At 51.5% G+C, this 23,086-nt stretch overlaps 1 protein-coding gene and 1 long non-coding RNA gene across 2 annotated transcripts; both read right to left on the bottom strand.

Annotated features, from left to right (window-relative positions):
• Positions 1 to 10,144: 10,144 nt before the first annotated feature.
• On the bottom strand, positions 10,145 to 10,630 carry LOC128802036 (zinc finger protein 436-like). Its single transcript, XM_053968233.1, has one exon. It carries the CDS (start codon positions 10,628 to 10,630, stop codon positions 10,145 to 10,147), a length of 486 nt encoding a protein of 161 aa, XP_053824208.1.
• Positions 10,631 to 19,817: 9,187 nt separating this feature from the next.
• Positions 19,818 to 22,893, bottom strand: LOC128802123 (uncharacterized). Its single transcript, XR_008435343.1, has 3 exons — positions 22,845 to 22,893; positions 22,396 to 22,493; positions 19,818 to 20,057 (listed from the first exon to the last, which is right to left on the bottom strand). It is a non-coding gene; the product is annotated as an uncharacterized LOC128802123 (long non-coding RNA).
• Positions 22,894 to 23,086: the final 193 nt, after the last annotated feature.

Genomic DNA, 23,086 nt, shown 5'->3' on the forward strand with positions numbered 1-23,086 from the left:
CCATGCAGATCAGGATGGTGTAACAGCCCATAATTGGCCAGAAGGCTTCTAGAACATTCTATGAGAGACTATATATGTATGTGTTGGCCCCACTTCAGGGTCTTCTGAAGCAGCCTTTTATATTTTGTTTGGCACGCTCATTTGTGCCCTGTTATTTATTCAATAATATCTCCAGTTTTGGCACTTCAGCTGTACCCATCCCTTCCTTGCTGTCTGTGCCACACAACCACACAATCGTCAAACTCTTGTGACTAGAGCATTTCCCCACGCGCCCCACAGATCCCTTGGGGTGTTGTTGCCGGCCCATCTCCAGCCATTCTGCTGCTAGCAGGGTCAGGGATCACCGGTGGTCAGACATGCGCCGCAACATGGCCCTTGGGCCTGAGCAGACAGCTCTGCCCAGGTGTAGGAATATAAAAAGGTAAAAGACTTCAGAAAGTGCAAAAAGGCCCCAGAAAGTAGACATAAAGCTAAGAAAGACTGGGTGATTTCAAAACCTTCTCATGGGAAGCTAGGAAGTTAAGAACCAAGTGAATACATTTATATTCATCATAAGGAACAAGAAAGAACAAGAACTTATTGATAGTTCAAGATGTGAAAAGTCCTATATGCTTTGCAAAGATAGAAGAAGTTTCAATCTTAAATAATGAATTATTGTGTATTGTTTGAGGTTCATAGAAGTCTTTTGTTAATGTTAAACCCACGTGGGTCCTTTTCTTAATGGTTAGAGTATAATGACTTTACACCTTTTCTTTTACGCTATTGGGTCAAAGAATATGTAGAAAAAGGCTTTGCAGAAGCTGCCATTTTGTCTCTGATCTGGATTTGCATGGATGTTGTTGTTTCTCTGTGTCTCTTGCTTTTTGCTTGTATGATACAGACAGATAATAAATCCTAAGTCTGCAACCAGTCAGGGTCCCATCCCATTTGTGAGACACAGACTGATCTGGCAGAAGTGGTGCCCCCATGTTTGGTATAAGAACACCATAGATAGCTTTTTATAGATTAGTTTTATGGATCATACAATTGCTACAAAATAAATTCCTGCTGGTGGGCCTCCAGGATGTAAAGGGAGACTGGATCTTGAGCTCTCGCGAAGACCCACTGGACAATGAGGTGAGAAAGGATACCCTGCAGAAAAAAATATGGGACAGAATATCTCAAAAATTAAATGGGATGCTTATCATAAACTAGAAACATTTGTAAAAGAAAAATCTGATCTAAAAATCCAGAAAAATGAACTAAAATACTTATTATGTTGGGTGGAGGAAAACTATCCTTCAGAAGACCCCACTGTAATTTTTTCTTACGAATTCTAGGACTTTATTAACTGGAAATTATATAATGGAATTTCTGGACATAAAGATATAATGAATGCAAAGTTATTGTATCCTTGCAGAGCATTGTTAGTAATGTTTAAACAAAGTGAGTTGGAAAAATCAAAGAATATGTAGAAAAAGGCATTACATGGGCTGCTATCTTGTCTCTGATCTGGATATGCATGGATGTTGTTATTTTTCTGTGTCTCTTGCTTTTTGTGTGTATGATACGGACAGATAATAAATCCTAGGACTGCAACCAGTCAGGGTCCCATCCTGTTTTGTGAGACACAGACCTCCGGCCAGGGGCTCCCAGAGAAAGGCGGTAGTGCTTGGCAGGGGCCCCAGCCCACCCAGCCCACAGGAATTCCCCCATATCGGGACAAAATCCTGCCCCAAAGGAAGCACTTGAAACGCCCGCCTGCGGCTCCTCCCTGCTACAAAGATCCTGGGAGCTGCCCCTCTGTTGCAGGTGGGGCTTTGGATCAGGGAGGCTCTGCGGGCCCCCACAGGCTGTGCCCCATCCCAGACTGTGCCCACCCCAGTGCTGATGTTCGGCCTGGGCTCTCTTGCTCTTCCTGGCTCCCACGGAGTCCTGGTGTAGCCAGGCACCGACCACCCAGTAGTACATGGCCCCGAGCCCCTGCTCAGCAAAGGGTCAGTGTCCATTCCAGCCCCTTGCCTCGGGCCTCAGCCACTGCCCACCCCTGGCACAACCTGCTGTTCCCTTGAGCCGGGCACTGCAGTATCCCACAAGGCGGAATATTCAGTTAGTGGAATCTTTGTTATCTCTGCTCACATGTGCAAAACCAGCAGCAGCTGAGGCAATCCTATCTCAGATTGAAGGCTTCCCACCCAAAATGATACGTTCAGTTCTGGCACACTGTCTTGGTTTGAAAAGACGGGTGTCTGCTAAGGAAGGCAGGAGCCTCCCCTGAAGTGGAAAATGTAAACCCCCTCCCTCCGAATTGTTCTAATTTTGAAATTAAGAGGCTCTCAAGCAACTATATGGGAGCAGGAATAACAGCTCTTTATTAGGAAAGAAAATAAAAAATAACAAGAATAAAGTAAACAATGCAGAGTCACAATATGACCTGACACCCTGTTGGTCAGGGTGTTGATAGCCGTCCAATTAAAATGGTGGCTGCATTCCTCCTGGAGTAACAGATGTGGTTCCATTGAAGCAGTGATCCTGTAGAAGGGTGTAGTTTTCCTCTGAAGATTCACTGGTGGTGTAGATGGTCCTGATCTTTCTCTGGGAATCCAGTGGAAAAGGCTGCTTGTGGTCTTCCAGATCTCTGAGTATATCCAGTTAGGAATGCTTGGCTCCTCCCGCTGGGCAGAGCGTCTCCCGGTGGGATGATGTAGTTTTATCAGTCATGCAGTGGGATTCAATGGCCCATTAACAGGAGATATCTACCCGGAGGGAGGATTGGAGAGATAAAGAAAACTGCCCAATTAACATAAGATAACTGCCCCATCAGATAGGAATAGAATACACACACCCATTTCCAACCTAAGACATTTTTCACCCCTTATTCTATTATTATCTGTATCACAATGAAATCTTACACACAGTCCTCACTTTAAAGTAGGTTTCCCTGTGGTGCACAATGTTTTCTCCATCTTTTGCATTACCCACTAAGTGTAACCGGTCCTTGAGCAAAAACAATCCCACAGATGGGTTTGTCTTTGCCTGAGGGGGGACTCATCCAAACAGTCTTTCCTAAAATACCTTTCATGTGTACCACAGGGACTTTATCTCCTTCCACTGTGTGCAAGGGTTCAGACTGGGCAGGACCAGCTTGATTGATGGACCCTTGGTTGTTCACCATCCAGGTGGCTTTTGCTAAGTTCAGTTCCCAATTTCTAAAGGTTCCCCCACCAAGTGCCTTCAGGGTAGTGTTAAGTAGTCTGTTATGCCGTTCAACTTTCCCGGCAACTGGTGCATGATAGGGGATATGATATATCCATTCAATAACCATGTTGTCTGGCCCAGGTTTTGATAAGGCTGTTCTTGAAATGGGTCCCGTTGTCCGACGCAGTTCTCTCAGGTGTGCCATGTCTCCACAGGACTTGCTTTTCCAGGCCCAGGATGGTGTTCCAGGCAGTAGTGTGAGACACAGGGTAAGTCTCCAGCCATCCAGTGGTGGTTCCACCATGGTCAGCATGTTGCGCTTGCCTTGGTGTGTCTGGGGCAGTGTGATGTAGTCAATCTGCCAGGCCGCCCCATATTTATATTTGGACCAGAGCCTGCCTTGCCATTGGGGCTTCATCTGCTTGGCCTGCTTGATCTCAGCACACATCTCACAGTCATGGATAACCTGAGAAATATTGTCCATGGTTAGATCCACTCCTCGGTCTCATGGACACTTATAGGTGGCATCCCTGCCCTGATGACCTGAGGCATCATGGGCCCATAGAGCTAGGAACAGCTCCCCCTTATGTTGCCAATCTAAGTCTATCTTGGATACCTCTATCTTTGCAGCTCAGTCTATCTGTTGTTTCTGTTCATTAGCCCGACTCCTGGGGACGTGGGCATCTACATGACGGACTTTCACAGATTTTTCTACTGGAGAGGTAATGTCTTTCCAGTCATCAGCAACCCAGACTGGCTTTCCTCTGTGTTGCCAGTTAGCATTTTTCCACCCTTCCAGCCAACCCCACAGAGCATTGGCTACCATACAGGAATCGGTATAAAGGTAGAGCTTTCAGCAATGTCCAGAGCCAGTTAAATGGCCTTGAGTTCAGCATCTTCTCCTTCAGTAGCTTGTGCAACCTGTCATGTGGAGCTCTATACAGCTGCTTTCCACTTCCAGTTCATCCCTACGATGTGAAAGGAACTATCAGTGAAAAGAGTGTAGTGTGTTTCCTCTGCTGGTAGTTGGCTGTATGGTGGAGCTTCTTCAGCCCTTGTCACTTGTTCCTGCTCCTCTTTGTCATTGAAACCCAAGTTTTCACCTTCCGGTTATGGATGCCAGCCTGGTCAGGGAAAGGCCAATTTGTAATTATTTCCAAAATCCCAGGGCAATTTGGGTTTCTAATATGGATGCGCTGTGTGATGAGGGCAATCCATTTGCTTCACATAGTGTCGGTGGTGTGGTGGGTAGTGGGAATCTTTCCTTTAAGCATGCACCCCAGCACCAGTCATCGGGGTTCTAGAAAGAGTTGTGCTTCTGTGCCAAGCACCTCTGAGATGGCTTGAACTCCTTCATAGGCAGCCAAGATTTCCTTCTCTGTGGGAGTGTAGTTGGCTTTGGACCCTCTGTAACTTGGCTCCTCCCTCTGGGCGGACACTCACAATGGGATGATGTAATTTTATCAGGGAGACTCAATGGCCTGTTACCAGAAGATATCCTCCCAGCAGAAGGATTGGTTTGTGGAAGAGATAAAGAAAGCTGCCCAAATAACAGAAGATAACAGATGGCAAATAGAATACAACTCCTAGCTAAATCTTTCAACCTCAGACAGTGATCAAAGATGTAATATGATGTGTACTATCACAATGCCTTGGGCAAGCCTCTCACAAATAAAGGTCAGTGGGATGATTGACACGAGGCAGACGTCACTATCATCTCTGCCCACACTTGACCTTCATCATGGCCACAACGGCTGTGAGATCTGCCATTGCTGGCCTCAGAGGGATCACACAGAGCTGCTTGGGTAGCAGATCTGTGTTGGTGTCTTCGTTTGAAAAGACAGGAGTCTGTGAAGGAAGGCAAGGGCCTCCCATGAAATGGAAAAGGTAAACCCCCTCCCTCCAAATTACTACAATTTCAAAATAAAAAGGCTCTCAGACAAAGATATGGGAATGGGAATAATAGTTTTTTACTAGGAAGAAAACTAAATAATAAAAAAATGTAATTAGTACAAACAAAACTACTGATAGAGTCAGAAATTTGACACCCTGAGGAGTCAGAGTGTGGGTGATAGTCTAGTTAAATGGTGGCTGCTCCTCCTGGAGTGGCAGATGAAATGTTGCTGAAGCGAAGATCCAGTAGAAGGGTGTAGTTTTCTCTGAAGGTGTGGTGATAGAGTAGATGGGCCTGGTCTCCCTCTGGGAATCCAGTGAAGAGGCTGTGTTGATGTCCTAAAAAACGCTGATTTTATGCAGGTAGGGATGCTTGGCTCTTCCCTCTGGGTGGAGCATCTTACAATGGGATGATGTAACTTTATCAGTCATGCAGTGAGCCATTCAATGGCCCATTAACAGAAGAGATCTCCCCAGAGGGAGACATTGTTCTTGGAAGAGATAAGAAAACTGCCCAACAGAAGATACCTGCCCCACCTCCAACAGATGGCAAATAGAATATATGCTTATCTTACAAGGGAGGACAGTTGGTCAGAAATCCAGAGGGTCAGACAGCCACGATTTGGCCATATATCACTGCTGCACTGATTTGCAGAAAAAACTCTACAACTTGTAGAAGTTGTAAGGCCGGTATGATTTATTTCAGTGCTGGATGCATGCAGGATAGCTCCCCCAAAGGACATGCACGCCCCCGAGAGTTCCTGAGTCCACTTTGTTGGGGAAGATGAAATAGCAAGGCCCTATAAATATGATGGCCTGGCAAAAGAATCAGAGAATACAGATATCGAGATGAAAACGAGGTTTGAAATACCAAACCTTGATCACTGAGCATCCCGAAAACAATAATACAGCCAAGCTGAAAGCAATCCCCCCTTCTGATAGATCCTAAGGTCAAATGGAATGTCCTGTCTCACCCCCCAATGTATGGTTCATCCCATACCTGTAACCCTCCCCTGAAGTATCAGGTATCTGCAACCCCATTGGCCCAAGTCCTGTCCCAGCCCACCTTGAAGCCCCCTGATAAGGTGTGGCCGAGGGACCGGACGCTCTCTCTCTGGGACCCTCCTGCTGGGACGCCCACCTGGCATTCTCTCTCCCCCCCCGCTCTCCCCAGGCCTGCCACAAGTTGCGGCTAGCAACTCTAAGCAGGGCCCTTCATCCTTTACAATAAACCATATGCTCTAAAGACCGGGCCTCAGAGATCCTTCGTTACCACCCATCCAAACCGTCCTGGAGTCCAGCAGTCCCCGCACACTTTATCCCCTAACCTGTTGCATATGCATAAAAGACATATGCATATATATTAAAACTGTCTTATCAGTTTTTATGAGCCTGCACAGTTCTCCAGTCTCATAGCTGTAATACTGTGCTTGTAACCCAGATTCAGTTTTTCCGACTGCTTCAGCCCCAAGGTTGGTGGGGCCTCTCCTTATCTCTCTTCAGCTTGGACACTTGTATTCCTTTCAAAGTAGCCTTGAATCTCCTTTGTTCTCTCTGTAGGCCTTTTGCAAGCACAGCAAGTTAACACGCTAAACAAGTTTAAAGAGCAGACTTCAGCTAAATCCAAAATTGGTTTCTAACCAAAGTTAATTCCTAACCCCGTGTCTCAGCACCGCGGAATGTGTGGGGGAGGGATGTTCTGCCTGCATGCATAGTCCGGGTAGGGACGTATTTTTAACGGGGGCCACTGTATTGAAGAGCATAAAATATACCATGGTAGCCCTAAAATGGCTTACTATGCGACCTGTGTGGGCACCACCACACGCTCCCTAAAGAAAGAGAAACTGCACACCCTTAAATCCCTAGTGAAAAACAACTAGATCAAGGGCACATAGAACCATCCACGAGTCCTTGGAACACTCTGGTATTTATTACAAAAATGAAATCCGGTAAATGGATGTTGCTCCATGACTTGAGTAAAAATCAGTGCAGTCATGGAAAGCATGGGTACTTTGCAATCTGGTATGCCATCTCCTACAATGATTCCTGCCACTTGGAATATTCTGATTGTGGGACTAAAATATTGGGGTTTTACTATTCCTTTACACCCAGATGATAACCCCAAGTTTGCTTTCATGGTGCCATCCATTAATAATGCTGCACCAGTTGAGCATAATCAATGGAAAGTTTTTCCGCAAGGGATGAGAAACAGCCCCACAATTTGTCAATGGTACGTTGCTCAGGCCTTATCATCAGCAAGAGAACAATTTTCAGGGGTGTACTGTTACCACTACATGGACGTGATCTTAATTGCAACCCAAAATGGAAAACACCTTTCACAGATACAGCCAAGCCTGATGTAAGCATTAAAAACATTTGGGCTGCAAATAGCATGGGGGAAAGTGCAGCACTAACCACCCTGGAAGTACCTTGGACTCCAAATAATGGATTGGACCATACAGCTACAAACAATTTGACTCTCAACAAAAATTCAAACACTTAATGATGCACAAAAACTTTTGGGCACCATAAACTGGCTCAGACCCTATCTATGACTGACCACCTCACAACTGGCACCCTTATTTAATATCCTAAAAGGTGTTCCTGATCTCAATTCTCCCAGAAATTTAACCCTGGAGACAAAAGCTGCTCTTGAAACAGTAGAGCAGGCTATCACAAACAGACAAATCCAGCTGATATGCCCAGAGGTGTGCGTGCATTGCTCTATTTATTTGCATAAATAAATGTCATCCTACTGGGACTATCAGACAGTGGGATATTCAGTGGTCTGACCCTTTACATGTTTTAGAGTGGATGTTCCAACCTCACCAACCTAAAAAGACAGCATCTATCATCTTTGAGATAATTGCATAGTTAATCATCAAATGCTATCAGAGATGTTTACAATTAAATGTAAGAGATCCTTCCAAATTTATGACATCTGTGCCACAAGAACAATTTGAATGGTGCTTGGCCAACAGCACAGCTTTACAACGTGCCTTGCAAAATTTCTCAAGACAGATTACTTACCATCTACCAAGCCATATCTTACTGCAGTTGAGTGGAACCACTGAACTATCCCTAAAACCACTGAATAGTTGCACACCTCTAAAAGGTGTTACAGTATTTACTGATGGTTCTGGGAAAATGGGAAAAGCCATTGTAATGTGGAGAGAGGAAAATGAATGGCAAACATTGGAAGGCTGTGAGAATGGATCACCTCAGTTGGTGAAGCTACATGCTGTAGCCATGGCTTTTCAACGTTTTCCCCATATTTCTTCAAAAAGTGTAACTGACTCTGCCTACCTTGCTGACATTACACAGAGGTTAGATTGAGCCCTGTTAAAAGAAATTGACAATGCACAATTTTTTCATTTACTAAAAACTTTGTGGCATACCATCCAGGCCAGAACTTGCCCTTATGTTTGTCATCGTGTCTGCAAAGCCCTGCAGAGGATGGCATATAACACTTTTGTATTTAAAAACAAAAAATGGAACTGCAGTGGCTAATAGCTGGCTTGAAGACCTCACAGTTACAAATAATCCTAATCTTATAAATGAAATAGAACTAATTATATAACTAATTATAGAAGTACCTCAACTATATTTGTTGGGGAGCAGGTCTGGGCCATTGGAGACACAGGCAGCTATTGGCCGGTTGGCCAGGTGGACTCTAGTTCAGCCAATCACAACTAACTGTGGAAACCTTCAAAACTATGTAAGAAAAGCACTCAATAAAAGTTGGCTGTTGTCGCAAGAACCTTGGTGTGTTCTGTCGCGTGCCTGTCTCCAACATCAGCAACACAGGGACACATAGGGGAGATGGGGACAGGGACACACGAGGGGATGCCAGGGAAACACAGAGGGGTGACGGGGAGCCACAATGGGGGATACAGCAAATGGAGGGTAGGGGACGTGATGACACCAGGACACACAGCAGGGGAGAATGTCACCACACCTGTGGGGATGCTGTCGCCAGAGTGCCTCCAGTGACAACCAGTGCAGGGCCACATGACCCCCGCAGGTAACACTGAGCCTTGCTCTGTCCCCAGGGGCAGTTGGGGTCCCCTGAGTGCACTGGTCCTGGGATACCCTGGTGGCTGTCACTCACTTCCTGGCCACTTGTCACCAGCTGAACAAGGTCCCCATCCTGCCCTGGTGGGTGGTGGCATTTGGCTGGGACACCGCAGTGGTGACAGTGGTGATGTGGTGACACAAGGGCATTATAGTAATGGCCAAGATGAAAGTGCTGGTGGCACTGTGGTGGCACAGGTGGTAGCACTGATGTTGTCCCAGTTCATGTCCCCATTCATGTTTCCCATGTTCCCACTCATACCCATGGCCTCACATGTCCCACCCAGGGCTGTGCCCCCATGTGTCCCCCCCCGTCCCCATCCATGTTCTCCATGTTCCTCTCAATGTCCATGTCCCCCCATGTCCATGTCCACCATGGCCTTAAACATGTCATTATCCCCCACACAGCGCCACCCATGCCTTAGTTCAACACCTTTATTTTTATCCCAGTTTCAGGGCTCTCAAAACGATAAACAGAAAACTTTTGTTTCAGTCAAGGATAAAACAAAGTAATCTATGTATCCCTGTGAGCAGAGCATTCATTTGCTTGGGTGGATGGGAAGAATATTTTTTGGAGGGGTTTCCACACCACTGTCTCCAAAATTGTGGGTTTTGCCCCATTCATGCCTATTTGGCTGTGGAAGATACCCATGGGGCAGAGAGAACTAAAACAATGGATTTATGTTGGAAAAGCCCTCCAAGACTATTCAGCATTGCGTGATGACACCAGAAAATGCAAAAAGTGAGATTTTTCTGGAGTCAGAAGTCAACAAATCTGCTCTCCACAATGGATTTCTCATGATGATCTGTGGATGAATTCAGGTGACCACGGGGAGCCAAGAGGATGTCTTCCCAACACGGATCAGCAGCACCAAGGATCACCGAGGCTCTGCCCACCGGGGGTCAGTTGGGATCATTCAGAGCAGATGCTCCCATGGGGGATGGAGTTGGAGCAGCGCACAAAGATATTCCTGCACTTGGGATACTCTCAGGGCTTCCCTTACCGGTGGCTCCGTTGGTGTCTGGTCAAGGTTGAACCCTGTGAGAAGCTCTTTCCACACTGGGGACACTTGTAGGACCTCTCCCGAGTGTGGATGCGATGATGCCTGATGAGGTTGGAGTTTTGGTTAAAGCCCTTCCCACAGTCAGGGCAGCAGAAGAGCATCTCCTCTTTGTAAATCCACTGGTGCAGGTGGAGGTAGGCACTGGTCAGGAACTTCTTCTTGCATTGCTCACACTCATAGAGCCTCTTCCCTGCATGGCTCCTCAGGTGGGCAATCAGGCGGGAGCTGTGGCTGAAGCTCTTCCCACACTCCCCACACCCATAGGGCCTCTGTCCCTTGTGGCTCCTCATGTGGACAATCAGGTGGGAGCTCTGGATGAAGCTCTTCCCACACTCCTCACACACGTAGGGCCGTTCCCCCAGCATCTGGCTCCTCAGATGCTTGATCAGGCTGGCACGCTCGCAGAAGCTCTTCCCACACATGTCACATTTGTAGGGCCATTCCCCTGTGTGGCTCCACTTGTGTTTGGTCAGTTCAGAGCTTGTCCTGAAGCTCTTCCCACACTCCCCACATTCGTATGGCTGTTCCACTCTGTGGATTCTCCAGTGGAAGATAAGGTAGGATCTCCACCTGAAGCTCTTCCCACACTTCAAGCACTTGTGAGGATTTTCCTCATCCTGGAGCTTGTCATGGACCCCCAGCTCCGAGCTCCAGCCATCTGCATGGCCCAGGGTGGGTCTTTCCTCCTCAGATCCCCGTGGTCTGTTTCTGCAGCCCCTCCTCCTGCGGGATCTCCGGGGCTTTTCCTCCCCATTTGGATTCCCATGCTGTGGAGCCACTCAAAATGTTCTCTTCCATGAGGTTCTGAGGTGGGAATTTGTCCTCCTTGGTCTCCAGTCTCAGCTCCTTGTCTGGGGGAGGAAGGACAAGGAGAGGATGGGTTTTGCCTCTGTGCCACAGGGCAGGGGAAGGAGATACCCTCAATTCGTCCTCGGCAGGATGGCGTCGGCAGCAGGGTTGTCCTGCAGCCAGGGGCCGTGCTGGGCTGGGTGGTGGAGCAGGAGAGAAGGGGAAAGGGACAGTGATTTCCTCCTCACCTGTCTTCCTGGAGTGACAGATGTGGTTCTGTTGAAGCAGTGATCCTGTAGGAGAGTGTAGTTTTCCTCTGAAGGTCTAGTGGTAGTGTAGATGGGCCTGGTCTTTCTGTAGGAATCCAGTGGATAAAAAGGCTGCTCCTCTGGGAATCCAGTGGGAGATGCTGCTCTGGTGTTCCAAGTCTCAGATTATATTTAGGTAGGAATGCTTGGCTCCTCCCCCTGGGTGGGGCATCTCACAATGGGATGATGTCATTTTAGCAGTCAGGCAGTGACACTCCATGGCCCATTAACAGAAGATATTTCCCTGGACAGGGGATGGGTTGTGGAAGAGGTAAAGAAAACTGCCCCACCTGGTTTTAACAGCTGGCCCATTAACAGAAGATATCTCCCTCTGGAGTTACTACGGATGGGTCATGGAAGAGATAAAGAACCCTGCTCCACCTACTTTCAACAGATGGTGATAGAATACATACTGCTGCTTACATCTCGCATTGCAACTGGACAAGGAGGGACACAGACCAGGGGGTGAGACCGAGCAAGGGGGACACCGACACAGGGGTGACGCTGGGACTAGGTAGACACTGGGACAGGGGGTGACACTTAGGCTAAGGAGCACATGGACCAGTGGGTGATGCTGAGCAAGGGGCACAGAGGATGAAGGTGACACCGCTGGGTGTCCCCAGAGACTGGGCAGCTGCTAAACTGAGGCCTATGGTATGGAACGGCTGAGGCGGCCCTGGGCTCATCCTGATGGCAGTGCCGGTACCGGAGGAGGAGGAGCAGGAGGAGGAGGAGAAGATGTGGCATCTTCTCAAGTATTTCTTCATGAGCCCCTGTGACAAATACTGGGCCAACGGCAGGCGGCTTGTCAACCTCACGCAGCAGCTCACCAAGATCGTCCTTGTCACCATGCAGATGACACGGGCCAGGGACATCGTGGATAGCGGGAACTTTGGAAGTGCTGTGGAGTTGGGATACAGGATACCCCAAACAGAGTGCAGGTGAATCCTTCATGATTTGCAAGATTCTCTACATCACCAATTCCCACCTGGCCAGCGTCAAGATTTGTTTCGCCTATCACACAAACACTTCCAGCTACGAGTACATGGATATCCCCTTCTATAATCAGTATTCCCACATTTCCACGCTGGACTGCAACCCACGGGAGAGGGTGCTCTACACCTGGAATAATGGCCACCACATCATCTACAATTTCACGCTCTTCCACATCATCAACATGGCTGGAGAGCTGGAACTGACATTCCCAAGGGAAGAGACAATTCCTGTCTTTTTGAAATTCACTTCCATGGTTTTCCTTTCCGTCCACAGAATTACTGGGGGAAGCAACGAGGTGGAAATTCCCAGTTCTCAGCATGTCCCAAACTCAAATTCTACTTTATCCCCACTATTTCCTGCCCATGTTGCATTTTTCACTTTTTCCCTGTTTTTTTCCTCTTGTTCCCCTATTTTTTTTTCTTTGTTTTTCTCCTTTCCCCTCTTTTTCTCTTTTTTCTCCCTATTTTTCCTTTTTTCTTTTCTTTTTCTCCTTGTTTCCTTTTTCTCCATTTTTCCTTTTCCCCCTTTTTCCCGCCTCTTTTTTCATTTTCCCTTTCTTTTTCCTGTCATTCCCCCTTTTATCCCTCTTTACCCCCATTTTTCCATTTTCCCCATTTCTCCCTCTTTCCCCCCTTTTCCCCCCTTTTGTCCCCTTTTTACCGTTTTTTTCCCCAGTTCATTCAATTTCTTTTTTCTCACTCTTTTCTCCCAATTCTTCAATATTTTCCCCCTCCTCCTCTTCCTCAGTTCTTCTGGAATTCGGTGAGATTCATGGTGAATGGAGCTGCTCTGCCTTGGGTTTTTCCCTATATTTGGGGGGAATTTTGGGGCCAAATTCCATCTCTATTTTGACAGCAAATTTAAAAACTATCTCTGGCCTTTGGTGGGATTTGGTGACCTTTTTCCCCCTTCTTTTTTCTCCGGTTTTAATTAATTGTTTAAATTATTTTAATTTCTCACTCCCAGGTTGTTCTGATATTTTCCTGCTTTTTTCCACCCGTTTTTCCAAGAGGAAGAGGCAGAAAGGGGGGAAAAGGATGGAAAATGGGAGAAAATGATGGTAAAGGGGAAAAGAGGGCAGGGATGGAAAAGTTGTGATGATCCAGAGGGGATGGAGGATTTGGGATAACCTTGAAGATTTGGGATAATCCCAAGAATGGTCATGGATCACATTGGAGATTGGGAATGGGCATGGATCACGTTGGAGACCAGGAATGGGCCCAGATCCCGTTGGAAAGCGGGAATGGGGACAGGTCCCACTGGTATACAGGAATGGGCACAGATCCCATTGGAAAGCGGGAATGGGGACAGGTCCCACTGGTATACAGGAATGGGCACAAATCCCATTGGAGATTTAGAATGGTCACACATCCTTGTCCTGGCACTGGAGGAGGAATTCTGGGAAGTGAGGGTGAGTTCCCGCTGGCTCTGGGCAGCACTGGGAAAAGACCCTTAAGGGATTAATTAGGAATTTAATTGGGAATTTATTTGTGAATTTAATTGGGAATTGCAGCCACCATGGATGGGGGGAATGCAAGGAGCCAGAGCGATGGTGGTGGTGTCCGGTGAGAGGGCACGAGGACTGGGAGCAGGACCAGGAATTGGGACAGGGAATGTGGATGGAGACAGGAAATAGGACCAGGAATGGGGACAGGGGCCGGAAATTGGGAGAGGGAGTGGGTCTGCAGGATTGGGACTGGGAATGGGACTGGAAATATGTGATAGGGACCAAGAATCCATGACGTGGAATGGGACTGGAAATATGTGACAGGGACAATGAATGGGACCAGGAATGGGGACAGGGACTGGGAATATAGGACAGAAACTGGGAATGGCACCAGGAAAATGACAGGACCCAGAAATGGGGACAGTGACCAAGAATGGGGACAGGGACCAAGAATGGGAAGGGGAATGGGTAAGGAACAGGGAATGGAGACAGGGATTGGGATTGGGACTGGGCTGGGGACTGGGACCGGGAATGGAGACAGGGACCAGTAACTGGGGCAGGGACTGGGATTGGAAATGTAAATGGGGACAGGGACTGGGAACCGGACTAGGAATGGAGACTGGGACTGAGAATATGGGACATGAACAGGGTACGGGACTGGGAATAGGGACAGGGACCAGAAATGGGGACAGGGACTGGGAATATGGGATCTGGATTGGGAATGTGACTGGAAAAACAAGACAGGTGTTGCCACAGGCCCCCTAGCTGGGTAATAATTAGCATTGACTCCATGGTTCAGAAGGCTGATTGATTGCTTTATTATTATATCATCTTATAGCATATTCTACTATACTTATATTACACTATGTTACAGTAGCAAGAGCTCTCACTAACTCCCAACTAGAAAACCCATGACTCTCTCTCCTGAGATACCCAACACAGCTGTTGATCCAATTGGTCATAGAATCAAAACACCATCACCAGAATCCAATCAAGCAATCACCTCGGGTAAACAATATTCAGAACACATTCCACATGGGCACAACAATGAGGAGAGATAATTGTTTTGATTCTCTTCTCTCACAGCTTCTCTCAGGAAAAATCCTGAGAAAGTCTGTGCCTGCTCTCTATGGCCAGAGCTGCTGCCATAGACAAAGACTAGGAATGAGATCAATAATGGGGACAGGGACTGGGAATGGGACAGGGAATACAGGACTGTCCTGGATTGTAATATGTGTGTATTCTATTTCCCATCTGATAGAGGTGGGGCAGTTATCTTCTGTTAATTGGGCAGTTTATCTCGTCCACATCCAATCCTCCCTCGGGGGAGATATCTTCTGTTAATGGGCCATTGAGTCTCACTGCATGACTGATAAAATTACATCATCCCACTGTGAGATACTCCACCCAGGGGTATTGTGGTCTGAGTTCTCAAGGTCTGTCTGACCCCGGCTGTCACGAAGTCCTGCTAAGCACAAACTGCCCAGGTGCCCCGGGCAGGCTCCCAGCCTCAGACAAGCTTAGCAAGCAGCTTAGCTGTTTAAGTGAGATCAGCTCTTTGGTGAATTCAGCTCTTTAGCGATTTCAGCTCTTTGCTTGCTAAGTGGCTCGGCAGACGCAGGGATGAGAGAGAAGAGCTGTGTGTGGTTCCACAGATGTGTCTTTATTGGCAGCCTCTGCAAAGGGTGTCAGGGACAGCTCTTCTGCCAAATTGGGCAGAGACAGTGGTTTATATAGAGTACATGGGTTTTGGGAAACAGTCCAATAGTAAGGGTCAAGGTGAATATGACCTATGGCCTTACACAGAGAGATAACAAGGGTCTGAGATGGAAGAGAGGTCTTTTGGTCCAGTCATCATGACTAGGCATTTCTTATCTTAGGCAACAGAGTGTCAGGGAGGCCTTGCATGCCCTGTGGCTGCTTGCCGGAGCCTTCCCCGGCTTGGGGTGACTCCGGATGGTGGTAAAGTCTCTCCTCCAACCCGTGCCTTCAAAGAAAGACTCAGTAGTCTTCAGTCGTCCGGTCTCAAGGCAGTTTATTGCATGTTATCTCAAGGCACACAGACTCCCTGACATTGTCCCTGACTCTGTCTGTCCCCGTCTCTGGCTGTCTCCCGTCTCCCCCCCCCGAGGGGCTGGTGCCATCTTTTATATCACACATTACGTATTAGGTGTTTATAGTTTTTCCCCAATGCCTACTACCTATGTTGAACAGTGACTTTCTACTCTAAACCAATCTGTGAGTGCCAACATCACCAAGAACATGGAGAATAGGAAGAAGAAAGAAGGAGGACAGGGCACGCCCAAATCCCTCCATCTTAGAACTTCTGACCCCCATGTACAAAACTCAGACCCCCCTGTACAAGGCCTAAAACCCCCCTGTACAGCACTCAAAAATCCTACCTTTCACTTTGTGACTACTTCTACTATAATATCTAAACTTTTGTGATTTCTTGTTCTTCCTGTAAGGTTGGTAAATTGTTCCATGGGTCAAGCTCAAGACCACAGGGGTCCCTGGCCACCTGCCAGGGTCTCAGAGGCTTCTGCCCTGGGCCCAGAACATCCAAGAGTGTCTGAGGGACACCTTGGGTTCCGACAGCTGCTACCCAGTGGGAGGAGCCAAGCATTCCTACCTAAATGTAATGATTTATTAAAGAAATATGGGTATTGATCTAGTACCGATATCCAACGGTGACCGAGAAAAACTCTGTAACAGTTTAAAGTTAGAAAGTGTATGCTTATTGTGATGCTGGGCAGCATGTGGGATAGCTCCCAAATACACACCATGCCTTTCAAATGATTACAGAGTCCTTTTATCCACACAAGAATTGAATACCCAAAATACAAAGACATATTCATCATTTTGGTACATCCCATTCCTCGCTTCGTATGCTAATAACTTCAAAAGCTATTAAGCATGCGTAGTTTGTTCCTTGAAATGGGTTGCTGGTCCCTTTCCTGGGGAGGGGTCCCAAAATGAGGAAGTAAATTAAGTCTTCCTCATTCTGACCTTTCTACCTTTTCAATGCAAATATGACAAATGAACCTTGGTAGAATTCCCATTCCCTGTCTTCAATTGGTTTCGGAACAGAGGAGGCCCACAATTGTCTTATGTTCCTAAAAGCTATTTGTCAGTTTCTATATTCTTCATTGTAAACCCAGCTAACTAAACATTGTGTTGACAAGCAATCATTAGTTATGTACTAACTCTTAACTTCATTAAGGCCTACTCATTTATTTCAATTAACTCTGTAAGGCTTATCTCTAACAAAAATCTTACCTCCTCTAAAATCTCTAAATCCCTTAAAGTTCATGTTTCAAGGGCAGTGTCAGGTTCTGTGGCAGCATCCCTACTTTCTGGGGTAGGTGTCAGGGTGGTTATCCAAGTCAATCTTCCCTTATCTCTGAATGCTAAATAGAACAGGCATATCAGCAACACCAACAACTGTATGATATCATTGGCATTTAGAGAAGATTTGAACCCTTTGGAAACTGGTGGGGCAGACCCAAAGAGCTGGTTGAAGGGTTTGCCCAAGATCATTAATGTATTTTCCCTTTCCGCACGCATTCTTCAGTCCTCGGGGTCTCTGTGGTGGTCCCTGGTGGTTGGCAACCCCAAAGTCACCCCTGAACTGGTAAAATTTGGCACAGCTGGGCTGGTTGCTTTCCAGTTCTTCTTCCTACAGAAAAAGCCTCATGCGGTTCCATTGGCCAATGGGTTTTTAAAAATAAGCATTGCATTCACCTGACGCATTTTCTGGGGCTACCTAAAAACAGAGGCCAGACAACATTAAGGGAATAAAAAGCTGTTGTATTTATTGAGGTGTTTTCAGGTACATCTCGGGCAGATGAAGCCCCCCTAGGGGCTACACCCTAAAATGGACAGAAACCTCTCCTGGAAACAAAGGAAAACCAGGAAAAAATCAGTCAATATCCACTGGTCAAGAAAATTCAGGGGGAGCCATGTGGGGGTTTGAACTTGGGGGATCCCAGCGGGGTAGGGGGTCCCTGCAGCATCTCCTGGGGGCCTTGGAGTCCTCAGCCCCCCCCCTCCACCCAGGGGCTCTGAGGGGCTTGGGGTGTCCTCGTCCCCCATGTCTGTGCTCTGGGTGATCTCGGGGTGTTCTCCAGGTTGGGAACAGCCAAAGCAGACGCAGGATTTGGCGCTTGGGCTCTGCAGGAAGTTTTGTGTCTCTGTTTTGGTGCCATGTACGGGACTTCGGGTCCTTGGCACTCACAATTTCCCAGAGTCGTTGATGGGAAAAGCCAGGTTTAGGTGGGAAGAGCTGGGTTTAGGTGGGAAGAGCCAAGTTCAGGTGGGGAGAACCAGGTTTAGGTGGAAAGAACCAGGTTTAGGTGGGAAGAGCCGGGTTTAGGTGGGAAGAGCCGGGTTTAGGTGGGAAGGGCCAGATGTAGGTGTTGCTTTGGGACAGTGGGTGAAACATTGGGAATTCCGGTGCTGACAGGGGTTCTGCAGCTTCCCCAGAAATTCCCCTTTGCTCTGTCTTTGATGAATCCGAAAGAGCCGGAGTCAGTTTGGGGTGAGCCCAAGACTCCAGAGAGACTGAAAAGATGTGGGGGGAGCCAGGGGGTGACCCTGGGAGCTCTGGGAGTGAACTGGGAGCACTGGGAGTGAACTAGGAGCACTGAAGTCAGGCTGGGAGTGACAAGTGATGGCACTGGGAGCACTGGGAGAGACAAGGGGTGAGACTGGGATGGCGCTGCAGGGAGCAACACTGAGTCCACCAGGAGTGAACTGAGAGTCAGCTGGGAGCACTGTTTGGAAATGGGAGCAGGGACGGGAACCAGGGAGTCCTAGTGGGAGCACTGGTTGGAACTGGGAGCACTCAGGGGAACCAGGGAGTTCTACCGGGTGCTCTGAAGAGAACAGGGAGCACTGAGGTGAGGCGCTGGGAGCACTGGGAGGGGGCTCTGGGAGCAGTGGATATCCCATCACGTGTCTCAGTTGCTCGAGTCCAGCTCCTCCCTGGCTGGGCAGGTGGAGAGGGGTCGGGGGCGTCCCCGCGGTTTTCGGGTGCCCTAAGCAGGGAGGGTTTGATTGACAGCTGGGGGGGAACGGGGTGGGGAGGATGCAGGGGGGTGTCCAGGTGAGGGATTCAGGGTGCGCTGGGAACGGGAGCCGCCGGGATTGAGGGATCCCGGGAACGGGATGGACGGGGACTGAGGCTATCCAGGGGCGATCCCGGGGGGTCCCGGGGGAATTCCCAGGGATTCCCCGGCCCCGCTCCCGCCGCGTCCCTCCGTCACTTTCGCGCCTCCCAAGCGGCGCCTCCGCAATCTGCCCAGCGACCGATGACGTCACGGACACCGCCGGCTGCCATTGGCCAACCGCGAACAGGGGCGGGGCCGGGCGGAGCTGGGTCTGGGGGCGCTCCGGCGGCTCCTGGGGGACACCGAGGGGACAGAGGGACCCCCGGCACCGGGACCCCCCTGAATTCCCATTCCCGGGCACGGGGACCCTCCCGAACCCCCATTCCTGGGCACGGAGACCCCCTGCACTCCCTTCTCTGCCACCGGGACCCCCCTGTACCCCCTTATCCTGAACCGGGACCCCCTGACCCGCCCGTTCCCGGGCACGGGGACCCTCGGCAGCCGCTTTTCTCTGGCGCTGGGAGTCTCCTGCACACCCTGAACCCCCCTTATCTTCTCAGCAGGGACCCCCTGGAGCCTCCAGCCCTCTGTCACGGGACCCCTGGAACCTCCCGGTCGCCTCCCGTGGGACACCCTGCAGCCCCCAATGTGCTCCTCCCACCGAACCCCAAATCCTGGGGCTGCTTTGGCCGTTCCCAGCCCGGAGAGCGCCCGGAGCCCACCCGGAGCGCAGCGATGGGGGATGAAGCCAAGCCGCACCTTGAGGAGAGGCGTTTGGGGTTTTGTTCTCGGCACAGAGCAGGAGCCAGGGCTCCCCCAAAGGCCGGGGGTCCCCAAAGGCCGGGGGTTCCCCCAAAGGCGGGGTTCCCCCAAAGGCCGGGGGTCCCCAAAGACCACTCCCCGCTCCCCCATCAGCAAAGCTTTGCACAGTTGGGACATTTTAATGAGCGAAGGCGTCAGCGCCCATTGGTTACGGACGGCAGAAGTTCTGATTAATTAATATCCCCGTCTGCCCGTTCTGTCTCCCCCCTGCCATGGGAATTACCCCGGGCTGCGGCTCTTCCCTCCCTGGAAAGCACTGCTGGGGTGAGGCCTGAGCAGCTGAGCGAGGACTCGGGGCTGGAGGAGCTCTGGCCGCCGTCTCCCGCTGCCGCAATTTCCTTTTCCCTCAGGAATTTCTCAGCCCGAGCGCTCAGAGCTGCCAATCACCGCCTGTCACCCAACAGTGACAGGGACAGCGACAGAGAGTGACAGTCACAGCGACAGGGACAGCGAGAGTGACAGTGACAGGGACAGCGAGAGTGACAGCGACAGGGACAGCAAGAGTGACAGGGACAGTGACAGTGACAGTGACAGTGAGAGTGACAGGGACAGTAACACCGACAGTGAGAGTGACAGGGACAGGGACAATGACAGGGACAGTGACAGCGACAGTGAGAGTGACAGGGACAGGGACAGCGAGAGTGACAGTGACAGTGACAGGGACAGGGACAGCGAGAGTGACAGTGAGAGTGACAGGGACAGGGACAATGACAGTGACAGTGACAGCGACAGTGAGAGTGACAGGGACAGAGACAGGGACAGCGAGAGTGACAGGGACAGGGACAGCGAGAGTGACAGGGACAGTGAGAGTGACAGGGACAGGGACAGTGAGAGTGACAGACACAGGGACAGCGAGAGTGACAGAGACAGTGACAGCGAGAGTCACAGAGACAGTGACAGCGAGAGGGACAGGGACAGGGACAGGGACAGGGACAGTGACACCGACAGTGAGAGTGGGAGTGACAGTGACAGTGACAGTGACAGGGACAGCGAGAGTGACAGTGACAGTGACAGGGACAGTAACACCGACAGTGACAGTGACAGTGACAGCGACAGGGACAGTGACAGTGACAGGGACAGGGACAGACCCAACCCACACCCCTCCCCCACACCCCAGCCTGGCCCAACGGGGTCCCCAAAACCCCCAGGTCCCTGTCACTCCCGGGGGCCTCTATCCCCACCAGTGCTCCCAGTGTGCCCCCAGTGCTCCCAGTGCCCCCCCCTCAGTGCTCCCAGTTTCCCATGTGTCTCTCCCAGTATCCCCAGTATGACCAGTTCGCCCCAGTACTCCCAGGATCCCTTCCCAGTGACCCCCCACAATACCCTCACATCCCTCCCAGTCCCCCCCAGTATCCCCTCCCAGTTCCCTCAAGATCCCCCCAGTGCTCCCAGTGCTCCCCCAGTGCTCCCAGTTCCCCCCCCCAGTGCTCCCAGTGCGCCCCCAGTGCTCCCAGTTCCCCCCTGCCCCTCCAGTTCCCCCCTTCCAGTACTCCCAGTATCCCCCATGTCCCTCCCAGTATCCCCCATGTCCCTCCCAGTTCCCCCCAGTGCTCCCAGTATCCCTTTCCAGTCCCCCCAGTCCCCCCAGTACCTGGCCCCCCCCGGGCTTGGGGGGCAGCGCTGGGGCCGGGGGGGGGGGGCGGGGGGCTGTGGGGGGGGAGGGGCAGAGATCAGGGGGGTCCCACCCCAAATTGGGGGGGTGGGGGAGGGGCTCGGAGGATTTTGGGGGGGTCTCGGTTAAATGGGAATTGGGGGGGTGAATTTGAGGGGTTAAGGGGGGTTTGGGGATCCTGGGGTGTTGGAGGGGGGCAAAGGGGGAGTTTTGGGGGGGGTCCCAGCACTGGGGGGTCTGGGGGAGGGGCAGGGCCCAGGGATGGGGTTCGGGGGGGGATTTTGGGGAGCGGGATTCTTTGGAGGGCTGGGGATTATTTCGGGGGGATTCCTTTGGGATGGGGATTATTTTGGGATGGGGGTTAATTTGGGGGGTATTTGGGGGATTGGATCGTTTTAGGGAGGGGGATATCTTGGGGAGGGGAATTATTTGGGGTGGGGGATTGTTGGGGGGGTCTTTTGGGGGTTGGGGATGATTTGGGGAGGGGGATTTCGTTGAGGAGATTAATTTGGGGGGACAGGGATGATTCTGGGGGGGCTCCCTCACCTGTCCGGCCGTGCACGAGCCAGAGCCCCCCCGCCAGCGCCGCCCCCACCACGAAGGCACCGAAGGAAACGGCGGCCACGGCCCCGGGGGGCACGGGGGGGGCTGGGGGGCAGCGTCAGCCCCCAAAATCCTGACCCCCCAGATTTGGGGGCCGAGACCGCCCAAATTCCTCCCTAAACCCCTGCAAAGGGACCCCGGGGTCCGGGACCCCCTCCAAACGGGAAACCAGAGCCCCGAGACCCCCCCAGCCCCACAAAATCCCCCCAGGAAGGACCCAGGGCTCCGGGACCCCCCCCCGTCCAAAGCCCCTCCCTTGAAAGGGACTGAGCAGTTCTGGACCCCCCCGCAGCCCCACAAACCCCCCCAACGGGTCCGGGAACCCCCAGAATCCCCCCCTGCCCCAAAAGGGACCCAGGAGTTCGGGACCCCCCCAAATGAGCCGGGGGTCTCCTCCCCAGCCCCCCAAACTCCCCCAGGAAGGACCCAGGGCTCCGGGACCCCCCCCAGATTCCCCAATCCCGGGGGTCCCGATGTCCCCCCCATTCCCGTCACTCACCCGCGGGGGGGGCCCGGGGCCGCTCCCGGGGGGGGGCGGGGGGCGCAGGAAGGGCGGGGGCGGCGGGAACGGCAGCGGGGGGAGCCCCGGGGGGGCACCTGGGGGGGAGGGGCGGTTACTGGTGGGCATCGGGAGGGGGGGGCCCTTCTGCCCGCGGGGGGGGATTGGGGGGCCCGGTTGTGGGGGGGGTCCCGGTTAGGGGGGGCTCCTTGTTGTGGGGGGAGTCCCGGAGCGGGGAGAGGGGGGGTCTCTGTCGGGGGTCCCGGGTTACGGGGGGTCCCCAGGGGGGTCCCGGTTGGGGTTCCGGGGGGGTTTGGGGGGTGGGTCCCCGCCCGGGGGTCTCGGGGGGCGTGGTCCCAATGGGGGGGTCCCGGTCAGGGGGTGCCGGGGTTGGAGCGGAGTTTGGGGTCCGGGGGTCCCGGGGGTGTCCCAGCCCGGGGATCCCGTACCGGGCGCGGGGGTCGCGGGTGTCCCCAGTGTCACCACGATCGGGCAGGTCACGGTGCGCAGCGCGCGCCCGGGGGCGGGGCCGGCGCGGGGGGGGGTGGCGGGGCGGGGCATGGGGCGGGACCTGAGCCGGAGGCTCCGCCCCCTCTGCGGGGACTGGGCTCGGCCCGGTAGTGGGGGCGGGGCGGGATTAACGGGGGGGGACCAGGGGGCCACAGGTCCAGAGCCCCCCGGTGTCCCGGTG

The sequence above is a fragment of the Vidua chalybeata genome, chromosome 33 (genome assembly GCF_026979565.1).
Source record: "Vidua chalybeata isolate OUT-0048 chromosome 33, bVidCha1 merged haplotype, whole genome shotgun sequence".
NCBI classification, from domain to species: Eukaryota; Metazoa; Chordata; class Aves; order Passeriformes; family Viduidae; genus Vidua; species Vidua chalybeata.